The sequence below is a fragment of the Podarcis bocagei genome, assembly GCF_964188305.1.
Source record: "Podarcis bocagei genome assembly, chromosome: 4".
NCBI classification, from domain to species: Eukaryota; Metazoa; Chordata; class Lepidosauria; order Squamata; family Lacertidae; genus Podarcis; species Podarcis bocagei.
Window position 1 is genome coordinate 32,157,499 of NC_138128.1, and position 13,649 is coordinate 32,171,147.

Genomic DNA, 13,649 nt, shown 5'->3' on the forward strand with positions numbered 1-13,649 from the left:
TCTGATTAAAAATTATAGTGTTACAAACTGTAAAGTAAAAGCCGCCAGGTGTAGATTTGTTACTTTCTAGCAATGACAAAGCAGAAAAAGCTTTCCAAGACAATTCTTGTTATGGAGCTATTTTCAAATACTTACACTTAAAGAAATTGATTCTGGACGGGGGGGGGGCTAATTTTAGGGACATGCTCTACTGTTTGTCCCATTGGACTGTGAACAATGTTCATTCACTTATCTCCAAGGAATAAAATATTATCAAGAACAAAAATCAGGGCAGTTTTGGCTAAATATGCACATAAGTTACCATAACAATCAGGCAGAAAAACCCTTTAAAATAACAGTAAAGTTTAAAATGCAGTTAGTAGATGGAGGGGACATGTGCCACAGAAGAATGAAGATTTAAAAAAATAAGCAGAGTTACATCAGGCCCATTCAGGAAGAGCAGTACTTGGCCAAATCTAGATTAGCAAACATATTTCCTTGAATCATTAAACAAAATTTAATTCGTTGCGTTTCACTGCCTGCAATTCAAGTTTCAGAAACGACTACGTGAAAAGCATATGACAATATTACCATCTGCCAGCAAGCAAGTCAGCCAAGTTCATTCATTTGACATCACCAAATGCTGTGTCACGCTGTGAGCTGAAGCACGTCTCAGAAACTTGAAACATCCACTTAAATCCCCACCATCTCCCTTCCTACCAACCCCCCTTTCAAATGCAAATTTCTTGATTCCACACATTTCAGCATTTCCCTACATTTTCACATTACCTTAAACTGACCCTTTGGAAAGTTAAAAGTTTTATAAAGGTCTAAGTGGAACTTGCCACAGAATTGCAGTATTTCTGATGGTGCTTTTTATCTATCTATCTATCATCTATCTATCTATCTATCTATCTATCTATCTATCTATCTATCTCTTGCTATCTATCTATCTATCTATCTATACAGCTTTTGGGTACTTTAATAACTCTCCTTATTTTTTTTTAAGACAAACAGCGGTGGTGGTGGGGATTATCCATAATGCTGCCTTCCAGTGTAATTTTTTTTTTTTGCAGCAGTGTTTTCCACAATGCCCCCTGCAGGCAAGTACTGAGCTAGTTCAGCTGTCACGCCAAATTATGAACGATGGCTTTGTGACTATGAGCTTTATTACCACACCACAATTCTGATTATCTCTCTTAGCTCCAAGGTGTCAACAAACAATAATTTACGATTTCACCCAAACCAAGGCAAACCATAATTTGTATACATACACCATAGAACCAAAGTAGATATTACTTGTGTTGATACTTAAGTCTTTATTGATTCACAATAAGGATATGCAAATACGATGTGGATAGCTGTTGTTTTGAATTACTGAGTGTTTGACAAGGGAGAGAATGCACTGGAAATGCATTATGTACTGTATTTGTGTACAGTATTACAGGGTTACAAGCAGCTATAAAATGGAGTATAGGAGCATTTCCATTACTTTCATAAACATATTCCAAGAGGTCTGAGGATATTGTGCATGCCCCATGTGCTCCACAGATCGCTGGAGGAGGGAACTGAACTCTACATAACTATGACAGGCATGGCCAGGTAAAGGCATACTGGTGAACAAGGCGGTTATGGAGGAGGAACTTACCATGGAACCACAGAGATAAACATGGAGGGAAGGAAGATGCAGAGCAGAAGCAGCCAAGTCAGCTAGTAGTTATCAGATCATATTTGACTCAGCTAGCTTTCTAGTTGTGATTCTGTCTATTAAAATAATTGAGATTCCTAACTGCAGGGGGTTGGATTAGCTGACACTCAGGGTTCCTTGCAACTCCTATATTTGTGATTCATGGAAATCGCATATGCTTGATTGCCAGAATGATTTAATAATCCAAGGTGGATGAAGCAAGTCACAGATAGCAGAGAACTGTTGGCTCTGAAACTAAATGCAGAATACGACTGCGAGTGAGTAAAATCTTTTTTTTTCTAGGAAATGTTTACGGTTAAGAGGGTTGAAGTTTTTATTGTTGTAAAAGATATCGGATACCACAATGTTTTATGAGTGGTGTACCTTTTTATTGTAGTATTGTATGATTTGGTGAGAGTCCTTGGCTACACAATAAAGATGTGAGATTAACGAATAAAAAAGAAGCAAAGATCATCACTCAATCTAGTAGTGAACTAAGCTGCTGAGTGCTGAGAGAAATGGAACTCGGAGGGGAAAACATTCATTCGCTGAGGAACAGCGGAAGGCAATGGTTTTATAAACTACCTTTTTTAAAAAAAAAACCCTAAAAATAAAAAGCCATAATGAGTCTCCCCCCACCGCCAAAAAAAGGGGGACTGAGCATGCTCAGATTTTATCCTGTAAACCACCACCAAGACGCACCAAGTATCATTTGGAAAAGAACAACAAAAAATGGAAGACAGGAATGTCAAGCTTGAACTTCCTCTAAGCTTACCATCTCCCTACCATTGGGTTGTTCTCGTCTTTATTTTGATTACAGTGGTACCTCGGGATGCGAACAGGATCCGTTCTGGAGCCCCGTTTGCATCCCAAACAGAATGTAAGGTGCGACAGTGTGTCTGCGTGTGCGCGGGTCGCATTTCACCGCTTCCGCGCATGATGTCATTTTTACCGTCTGCGCAAGCGACGAAACCCGGAAGTAACGCGCTCCGTTACTTCCGGGTCGCCGCGGAGCGCAACCTGAAAGCACTCAACCTGAAGTGTATTTATCTTGAGGTATGACTGTATGTATATTTTGTGGTTTTATATTGTGATTTTATCCTGTGAAACACCCTGAGACCTGTGGGTATAGAGTGTTGTATGACGAAGAAGAAGAAGAAGAAGAAGAAGAAGAAGAAGAAGAAGAAGAAGAAGAAGAAGAAGGAAGCAACTATCACTATGTAGCCTATACAATAATGGAAGCTGTGCCAGATTTTCTTTTATTCCATCATCTAGAACAGAAGTAGCCATGATACTGGTACTTTCCAGAATTTTGGACTACAACTCTCATCAGCTGCAATCAGCACAGCCAATAATAATTGGGAGTGACAGGAGTCACAGTTCATAACATCAGGAGGGCATGATGTCATTGATTCCTGGTCTAGAAACGATAGCAGGCAGCTCTCCTGTCAGCAGCCACTTCTGTCACTGGCTTAGCTAAAGAAGCTGCAGCTTTACACTGGTGAAGGGGACTACCGCCCAAGCCCAGACCATGCTCTTGCCAAGCCCTGCAGCTCCAGAAAGTAGCAAAAGTACTACATGCAAAGCTTGTGGAGATTTTGCAGAGATACATGTTACATGTACAGCTTACATTCAATGAGATGCTTTCCTTTTAAATGGGTGTCAGTTCTATTTTCCTCAGAATATACTGAAGTAATTAGAGCAAAAACTATGAGGGGAGACAGAAGCAGCAAAGCTTCCGTTGAAAGAAAAGATGTAACAAGCTACTCCCACAGCTATAGAGAAGCTATATATAATAATCTGCCAAGGAAGAATTACCAAATCTTCAAAGTGCTTTTTGCAATTGCTTACAATGGCCTATTATACCAGTCTCAGTTCCTTTTTCTACTTGGGCTTTAAGTGATTTCTCTTTTGAGTTGTAATTTAACATTCTGCAAAACTGCTCTCTGAATGAAATAAATTTCATTCATATATGTTTGCTGTTTTTACCATGAAAGGGTCTTTTAATTGCTCCTATTAACTTTTTGGTGAGAACATACAATACAAATATATAAAAATCGGAAAGAATTGTTCAGTCTTCTACAGACATTGTTCTCTGCCTCTTACCAAGAAAGATGCTTTTATTAGTGTCCTTTAGAATCACAGAATTGTAGAGCTGGAAGAGACCCAAAAGGCCTTTCAGTCCAACCCCCTGCAATGCAGGAATTACCGTATTTTTCGCCCTATAAGCCAGGAGAGTCTGCTCTTTGAGGCTGGCGGTGGGGAAAGCAGCGCTTCCCCCATGGCCAGCCCTAGAGGATGGGGGGCACAACGCCTTCCCGCTACTCTCCGACCTGGGTTGGAGGCTGGCGGGGGGGGGGGAGCAGCACTACTCTCCGACCCGGGTTGGAGGCTGGCGGGGGGGAAAGCAGCGCTACTCTCCGACCCGGGTTGGAGGCTGGCGGGGGGGAAAGCAGCGCTTCCCCCATGGCCAGCCCCAGAGGATGGGGGGCAGCGGGAAGGCACGCGACGCCTTCCAGCTACTCTCCAACCCTCCTGTGGGCTTTTGCGGGAGATGGGGGAATTCCCCCACCTCCCACAAAAGCAGGCAAAAGCCCGCACTCTTTAAAGGGGCTCCGCGACTTCTGCTGGCTTTTCTAGGAGGTGGGGGAATTCCCCCACCTCACAGAAAAGCCCGCAGGAGCCGCGCACCCTTTGAAGAGCGCACCGCTCCTGGGGGTTTTTCCCCGAGGAGGGAGAAGGGACTGACTGGCCATTTCAGTCCCTTTTCCCTCCTGGTCGAAAAGCCCGTAGGAGTCGCGCAAGGCTCCTGTGGGCTTTTGCGGGAGGTGGGGGAATTCCGCCACCTCCTGCAAAAGCAGGGAGAAGGTCTTGGAGTAGCGCACAGGCTGCGTGCAGCCTGTCCGCTGATCCCAGAGCTGCGGGGGGGGGGATCATATTTTTTCCCCTTGATTCCCCCCCCCCCGTAAACTAGGTGCGTCCTATGGGCCGGTGCGTCCAATAGGGCAAAAAATATGGTATAAGCGGAGAATCCCTGATGGATGACCATCCAACCTCTGCTTAAAAACATGCAATGAAGGAGATTCCACTACCTTCCAAGGTAGTTCATTCCACTGTCAAACAGCTCTTACTGTCACAACGTTCTTCCTAATGCTCTAGCACTGCTCTTGCACAAATGAACTGGAATTGGACTTGTAACGATGGTTTTCTGGGCTGAAAAGCAAGTGTGATGCTTGGAAGAAAACTGCCTGCCCTCCAAAACTGCCGCATGTGCTTGGAGGAAACCGAACCTAAGAAAGGTTGTGTGAGAAAGGGAAATTCCCACCCTTCCCAAAGCCAGAAGGTTAACCATCAGCTCATCCTAGGAATTGGCATCTTTGCAATTCCATGGAGATGGCAACCCACGTCCTAGGAGGAGACAGAGGAAGAATCTTCAAAACAAAACTTAATCATACTAATTTAGGGACAATAGTAGCTGTTATTGGTTTCAGAACTCACAGGGTTAAGGAGTTCTGTGTGACGTCTTTTTCCTGAGACGTGGTCACAAACACTTATGGGAGTGGTTTGACTCTGAGTGTGTCAGTCTGCCTCTGGTACGCTATGCGAGAGGGAGAGAATGGCCGAACTTTCGCCAGGTTTGATTTATGCTGTTAAACTTCATGATTAAAGGCTAAGAAGATAAGGAATGCCTTGTGTCTGCTCTGAATTTATTACTCACACGCTGCAATTGCTTCTTGCCGCTGTGTTCGCTCTGCTACCGGCAAGAGAAAGAGGCAAGAGGACTTTTGGATCGGCACGGACAGTTTGCAAGCTGCGCAACGGGAAGCGTGCCGGACTCCATGTTTAGCCTCTCTTGCCCGGCATATTAGCATAGTAGCTGCCCTACACAAGTCATTAAAAGTGTTAGGAAAACCTTCTCAGTGTATCCAAAAACACACAAAAAACCTGATATTGCCATAAGAAAATGCTTACGTATGAAGTTGTTCATGAAGCAAGCTTGGGCAGCGATCATCCACTCTGCTCTAGTTTCACAGAAGATGGCAATGTTCATCTTCGGTTGAATGCCCAACACAGTTAATCCATCTCCAAATTTTTTCGCTTTATTGAAAACATCATCGTACGAGAGCCACAGATATTTTCCAAGGACAACCTTAATAAATAAAAAAAGACTTTTTTAAAAATCACAAACAAGCCTAAGCATGCATAACTGCATTTCTGTGTACTTGCTTGCCTTTGTCTTTCATCTCCATGTTTGTTTTCCTGTCTAACAATATTTAGATTGAAAGGCCCATGAGACGCAGACATGACATTTTGCATAGGTTACTTTCCAAAACTTACCGTGCAAAGTGGTGCTGTATGAATAAAAATACAATATAGAAAAGGAAGGGTACGGAACTGTTTCTTATCTCCCTAGTCAAGTGAATGGATTAATTCTGTTATACCAAATGCCCGCATTTGTCTTGAATATAAGCCTCACTTTTTTCCCCAAATTCCAACCGTGAAAAGTGAAAGTGTGGCTTAAATTTGCAACCTTACAAAAATGGGCTTTTACGATATCACTGCTGAAACAGACATACGGTAAAACAGAACAAAAAAATGTTTCATTGCCTATTTGAGAGCTTAAGACGGTTCATTTGCCATTTGCGGGTGTGAGTGCCTGCGGAATTGTAGCAATTGAATTGCAATTTGCACTTTTAGCAATTGTACGGTAACTTTTGCGGGCTTGCAAGATCAAAGCCTTAAATTGGCTAAGAGTTACAATTCTACCAACCGCAGCAATTTTCAGCCTGCAACCCAATTTTAAGGGAGTGGCTTATATTCGGGTATTGTCTTTTTTCCTTTTTTCCCCCCTTTGAATTTTAAAGGTGTGGCTTATTTGCGGGTGCGACTTATATTCAGGCCAATATGGTATCAGAATTGTATCAATTATCTGTAAGTGCTATTCAAGAAGAATTCAGGGGTGAAACAATCCCAAGCCCAAATCCACCATGCTGGAGAGGATACTGAATAGAGCAGAGGGGTCCTCTACTCAGTGCTGCATAGCTTCTTTGGCCTTCACCATCAGGAAAGCTCTGCCAGCCTCCGACATCGGGGAAGGCCTGCTGGTGAGGAGTGCCCCAAAGTGCCCACACAAGCAGCAGGTGGAATGTACCAGTGGTAGTATTTCCACCAGAAACCCCCCAGAAGCAGGGCATTTTGGAGTGGGGATGGAATGACAGAAGATCCTATGCAGACTTGCCACCGCCACATGATAGTGACAGGCCCAATCTTAGCATCCATGCTGTACCAGCCAGAGAGATGGCCCACAAATGACCCACAAAGGGGCATTCGCCCCTGGACCCCCACCTCCTGCCTTGGCTAGCGCAAGTGCGCTGCCAACCAAGGGCTAGGACTGCAACAGGCAGTTTCCCAAAAGCAGTCTTGCCACTCGCAACATCAGGTGGGATTTCAAAGAACTGGAAGAAAGCAGGGAGGTGTGTTCAACATTAGAAAGACATTTCAGATTCAAAACCCAATGACAACTTTGATTTTCAGTTTCATACCAGTTTTTTGGACTACATTTGTGTTTCTAAAAAAAAGGACTGAAGCTACTAATATCATATTACATAAAATCCAGACAATGCTACTAAAAACACATCTAGACTATGGGTTTCCAGATCAGCAAAACTGCTAAGTTTTTTTCCTGTTAAAGCTTCTACACTAAGCAGCAACTGTGGGTAAGGGGCGCATGCTGCACAGTGTTTGCCACAGATCCCAGACCTGCCATCCTCTTGGTCTCCACTGAGGAACTGAGTGTGGTCGCTAGCCCCCTGCCTCACACCATGACAGCAGCTTTAATAGGAAGAGACTGGAGTGTCTAATCTATGCAATTTTGCACACAGAAGGCTATTTTACCTAGTGCTGCACCGCACAAGCAAAAAGCGTTCGATAAAAGTGAGCATAAAAAGATAAACACTGCTCTCTAGTGTGTGCTTTTTGCTATAACACTTAAGTAGAAATACAAGTCTGCTGTGATCAAAAATAAAGTAAATTTCAATGTGGCCATGAGGTTACTAAGGTTGTGCTCCTAACAAGACCTGCTAGGAGTAAGCCCCCACTGCCGTCAATGAGACCTGCATTCAAATCAGCATGCACAAAATGGCAACTTGCACCCTTCAGCTTGCATTCCCTCACTGAATTAAAAGGAAAGCCTCCGCTTCAGATTCCATACAAGAGTTTTGACAAAAATTATGAACCTTATGTGCCACTTAGGACACAGAGGAAGATTACAAACATTTATTGCACTGCAATTTTCTCCTAAATGTATAAAATTCTATTTTTCAGTACAAAAGAAATAAACAATTCTCAGATGGGAATGCAGAATTTTGTTGTAAATATCCCCCAAAACTTTAGATTTTTATGCATAAGCTCTTAAATTTCAGTAATGGAAGGAAAAAGTAAGACAAGCAGTTAAATTCACCAGCAATTACGGTATGCACTTGAAAATAAACAGGATTTTATAATCTACACTTGTGGTCTTTTGTTTGTGTTTAAATAAACTAGAACATATCCAATACTGCCATCATATGGAACAAAACAGAATAGCAGCAAGTGTGCTTATTCTGATTGCTATTTACCAGAGAGCCTTCTTGACATTAGTATTATGGACACAGGACAGCGTTGTCATGTTGTTTGTAATATTTATTTATAAAATAGATCTATATATTGCTGTCTCATACACACACACAGACATACATATATACATACATATATATGTGGTGCCTCGCAAGACGAAATTAATCTGTTCCACAAGTCTCTTTGTCTTGCGGTTTTTTCGTCTTGCGAAGCACGGCTATTAGCGGCTTAGCGGCTATTAGTGGCTATTAACGGCTTAGCGGCTTAGAGGCTATTAGCGGCTTAGCGGCTTAGCGGCTTCCTTGAAGTATCTGTGGAAGCACTTTCTTATTTCTTCTGGTTTCTCGCAAGAACTCGCAAGACGTTTCATCTTGCGAAGCAAGCCCATAGGGAAATTCGTCTTGCGGAACGACTCAAAAAACTGAAAACTCTTTTGTCTAGCGAGTTTTTCGTCTTGCGAGGCATTAGTCTTGCGGGGCACCACTGTATATATATTGCAGCAGTTTACAACATAAAACCAGATGATAAAATTATAGAAAGTTAAAAACTAGTTTAAAACAAATAGAAATTAAAAACATACATCAATTGACCATGGGGGGGGGGTGTACTCTTAACTACATGCATAGTTCTGGAGGAACAGAAAAGTTTTCCGCATGTTTCTAAAAGTCAGCACAGATGAATTGGAGGCTATGATTCTTAGTTGTATTTTACAGCTTGGTTTTTGTTTGTTTTTGGTTATTGTATTTATATTTCTGAACTGCCCTGAGAAACCTGGTGATGACGGGGCATGATATAAATCTACACTAGATCTTAGCTAAATGGCTGAAAGCAGTAACAAAAATTATCCAATGACTTATCTGCATGCATATTTAAATCTGTTTTTAACATCACACCACGCTCGCCATTTCAGTAGTCTAGCACGTTCAATAAAAGCCAATATGGCTTTTAAAATACTTTATGTGAGCTGTACCAAATGCAGTCTGACAACTCCTTTTTCCCTACTTTAGCCACCATGTTAACACTGACATGGAGCTGGGAGAATGAGGATTACTGAAGGAGTAAGTGTTCCAGTTATGTGACTCACTTCTCTGCAGGAGGTTGGGCAGGAGCAACTTGGAAGGTTCTATGGGTTCTCCCCACCCCAAAAAGTGGCACACACAATTGTGGAGAGGAGGTGAGCTCTGTGGAGTTCACGGTCCCCCCCCCTTGACATTATCCAAGCTGCTTTAGAGTATAAGGGGCAAAGAACTGAACTCTCACTTCTCTTTCTTCTCACTTCCCAGGTCCAGTTTGGGGGGGGCGTCAAACAGAAGCTCAGAAAGGAAGACAGCCCCTCATAAAGCTTTGCCAGACACATTATTATAAAAAGTGGGGAAACTAAGATGACCATTCTTCTAGAGGAAGGACACATGGGCTAAAGTGTCCTGGAAAAGCTTGACCTGGGCTGCACTTCAGGGCCAAAGAACTACAATGCTCCCACAACTCAAAAGTGGTCCGCCAGTGGATAAACTCAACATTTTAATCAGATCATTCTTCCCTGCCCCCCCTCTTTCCCTTAAAAAGAAAAATAAGAGGAGAATAAGCAGTTCCATCCATTTGGCATTTTGCAACTGCCAAGTAGTTTAATAACTTGCATAATAGAATGGCCTAAAGCTCCCTCATACTGAACATTCATTCCACTAATTATGCTTAGAAAATAAACTTACTAAGTAGCTAAAATGTTAATCTATGCTCAAAAGCCGTTTGCAGGCAGTAACAACTTGTTTTCTGTAACTTTTCAAGCCAACCAGGATGAGGGTCATGCACATTTATGAATCACAAGCCCTCGCAGCTCATGAATAGCAAGTTTTAGCTGGACTCACTAGGAAGCCAGTATTTGTGGCTGCCCGCAATTATCACCAATCCATCCCCTGCCTCAAGACCTCTGGCAGGAAGAGAGAATGCAAGCAAGGAGTGGCGTACTTTTTTCCTCACCTTACATTCAAAGGTATATAAAAAACCAAGAGCACACAGCTCTTGCTTCCCATTAAAATCCTCCATATGCAACCAGAAGAAACTTAAGAGGATAAAAAATAGGTAAGAGAGCAGTGGTACAAAGGCAATATGACTAATTTGTTCACTGGATGAGCTCCCTGCACTGCTGCTGAATGTGGGAAGGAGGGTCTTAACTCAGCAGTAGCGGACATGGAGAGGGTCCAAGGTTAGTCCCAGTCTCTCTATATGGGGATGGTAAAATACCCCTGAAGATGGACTGGCCAGGCATTAACACAATTTCCTTTGTTTTAAGAAAATGGTAGGAAAGTCAAAAGCTGGCTCAGTGTATAATGTTTGGTTTGTTTTATTTATTAATAGTTATAACAATTTTAATAAAGAGTAGCGGTTGTGGAACTAATGAGCGCTCCTACCTGTTCGCAATTCTAATAATGCTACCCTATGGGCATAATTTAAGCTATGTTTAGCACCATATCCCAGTTACGTGATTCTCCAGAAACAGAAGACTTTAAATGGACAGTTAGACATGACTGCTGGGACAGAAAATAAAGACAGCTACTGAACAGATTTGTAAGAACCTGTACCTCCATGCTAGGAAGGAATTAATCACCCAGACTTTAAAATCACAAGAGCACTCCTCCCTTTTACAGCGTCGTTGTTCACATTACCTGCACAGGTAATGGCCATTTTGCTGTGCAGCTAAGCCTTTTTTTGGGCTTTGTGTTGTCATTTGAACCCAGTCTCCTAGTTCAGCTCTCCAGACAAACCACAAAATGTGAATCTTGGGGCAACCTTTTGTCACAGCTCTTGGCATGTCTGGAAAGAGCTAACCCACAAGCCCATGTCTGAAAGGCACATTAAGCCAAACCATGGCCTGGTTCAGTACAGCGACAAAACAATCAGGGAGGAGCAAAACTGTCCCATTCTTTTCTGTGGCAGTTTGCTTGTTTGCACTAAGCCAAACATTTGCACTGGGCCAATATTTTTGAAGCACTGGAACTAAATGGAGAGTGTTGAGTTTAACTCCTGCACATGGAAGTGTCTACCAACACCAAAATGCCCACTAGAGCACCTTGAACTGTTTTGGAGAAGAAAAAGATGTGGCATGAACAACTTACACCGATTCTTTCCTTCACCAAAACGAGCCAAGAGAAAAAGTCAAAGGACTTGGAGTTGGAGTTGGGAGGTGTTGGTCTGTCAAATACAAGTATTTTCTCTGCAATGTATGGAGACCTTGGACAAACAGATCTTTGCGTTCAGGACAGTCGTCAAAGAGGGAGGAGCAGATGCCATCAGTAACTTGGCAATGGGATTTCCAGGTTCATGAAAACAAAGTAAAAACCCACTTAAGCCATGCATCAGTGATTCTCTACTATCATAAGAAAGTCTGAAGTCTCCAGCCATTTCCCACAGTGCTATTTCACACAAACTATTGTGCGGCCTAGTGGGGGCCCTCCAAGATTCCAGGCGATTGCTGCCCCGGGCATCCTTTCCTTCTTGTCCTCTCCACCACTTAAGCCTGGGAAATTCTCCCAGCAAGAGTCCAAGTCAACAAAGTTTGAAAAACTAGAGCAACAGTAGATGACCATCAGCCATAAAATATGTACCCACCTCCGTGAATTTGATTACTAAACTGGAAGTTTGAGACTGCACTATCACACTCAAAGGTAGCAAACATACAAATTATCCATCAAGACCCAGGAGAAGATTTGTGAGAACTCATCTGTAGCCAACTCTTCTGAAAAGGTCCACACAGTAGACATGCTTCCCTCTGTCAAATCAAACTTACCAAGGAGCACTATTAGAAGAAGAAGAAGAAGAAGAGGAGTTTGGATTTGATATCCCACTTTATCACTACCCTAAGGAGTCTCAAAGCGGCTAACATTCTCCTTTCCCTTCCTCCCCCACAACAAACATTCTGTGAGGTGAGTGGGGCTGAGATACTTCAAAGAAGTGTGACTAGCCCAAGGTCACCCAGCAGCTGCACATGGAGGAGGAGGGAATCAAACCCGGTTCACCAGATTACGAGTCCACTGCTCTTAACCACTACACCATTTAAATTTGCCGCAAAAACATACGCTAGCCTGCTTTCCATACCATGACTGCATATACACTGTCTATACTCCTTCCTTACAACATAAAAGATTTTACACTAGGAGTGGGGAACCTGTGGCCTCTCCTGATGTTGGTAGACTCCCAAAGGCCACCAGTGCCAGCCAGCATGGCGAATAGGCAGGGATGATGGGCGATGTAGTTCAGCAATATGTGGAGGGTTACAGGTTCCTCACTTCTGCTTCACATTCCATTTAAAAAGGGATGTTTTAAAAAAGACGGAAACATAGCATACCTTTTTAAAAACCTTTCCAGATGGCTGGATTTCATCTTCCTCCTTCAAGACTTCCCGTGTTCCCAGGAGTTTTCTGTCCTTAAATTTACTCCTAGCATACTTGAAAGCTTTGTCGAGTGTATCACAACCAGGGTATAATACAGATGCTAAGCAATGCAAACTGTTAACAGATCTGTATGCACTGCCTGGCCTGCAACTCACAGGTTTAGCTTTAATTTGCTTTGACTTGGCTATTACATGTCTTGCTCCAGAAAATAAATACCATGGAATAAAAGTTATAACTGTGTAAAGCAAGATTACAAAGTTTATAAAAAAAAGAAGCAATGGATTGATATCATGCTTTAGCTTCATAGAGTCCATTTTTGAAGATTTCATGCTCTCCTGTGTAGCTTACAAGTATATCACAAAAAGATCAATGAAGTCCTGAAACAGAAAAGAAGGGGGGAAACTATCATCACACATTGACCGCATTGACTTAGGTTTCATAATTAAAACTCATATTCCATTTATGGAACTATAACCAAGTTTAAAAGGCCAAGCAAAAGTGGAGAGGTTAAATGTTTGAGCACATCTTTCATGTTTGATTCACAGCACCTCCAGTTAAAGGGTTCTGAGGTAGGAAACTGAGAAAGACATTTACCTACCCCTCCTCTCTACAAAGGTCCCTCTTCCACTTCCTTGTTTTCTTTAACCAAATTTTTCACAACGAACTCATAAAATCACAGAATTGTGGGGCTAATTGTCAAATGAAGGTTAGCACTTTCCTCCAAGGGTTCCTGGTTCATCTAATCAAAGTTCAAAACAGCAGCCCAATTGACAAATGATGTTTAGCACTTTGCCTCCAAGCAATGGCTGACAAACCTATTTCAAACCGTAGTTGAAAGGCAAACTGCTGCCAAGTGGTTGCTCATGATAAAATGATGAGGTAAACTGGGAAGTGTAGAAGGAAAGATGCATTTCAGGCACAAGGAGTCTGCATCACATACTCGAGCCTCCGAACCATGATTTGGAGAATGTGTTTGGGACATC

General features: G+C 42.5%; 1 protein-coding gene across 6 annotated transcripts in view; it reads right to left on the bottom strand.

Annotated features, from left to right (window-relative positions):
* The window catches only part of ACSL3 (acyl-CoA synthetase long chain family member 3), a 52,040-nt gene that overhangs the window by 16,985 nt on the left and 21,406 nt on the right, over positions 1–13,649 (bottom strand). For all 6 annotated transcript variants that reach the window (XM_081192603.1, XM_081192602.1, XM_081192600.1 and 3 more), the window contains 2 exons: positions 12,621–13,043; positions 5,639–5,816 (listed from right to left, as the gene is read on the bottom strand). In XM_081192603.1, coding sequence (XP_081048729.1) covers positions 5,639–5,816; positions 12,621–12,995 — 553 coding nt within the window. In that variant the 5' untranslated portion in view covers positions 12,996–13,043. The remainder of the gene's footprint in view (positions 1–5,638; positions 5,817–12,620; positions 13,044–13,649) is intronic.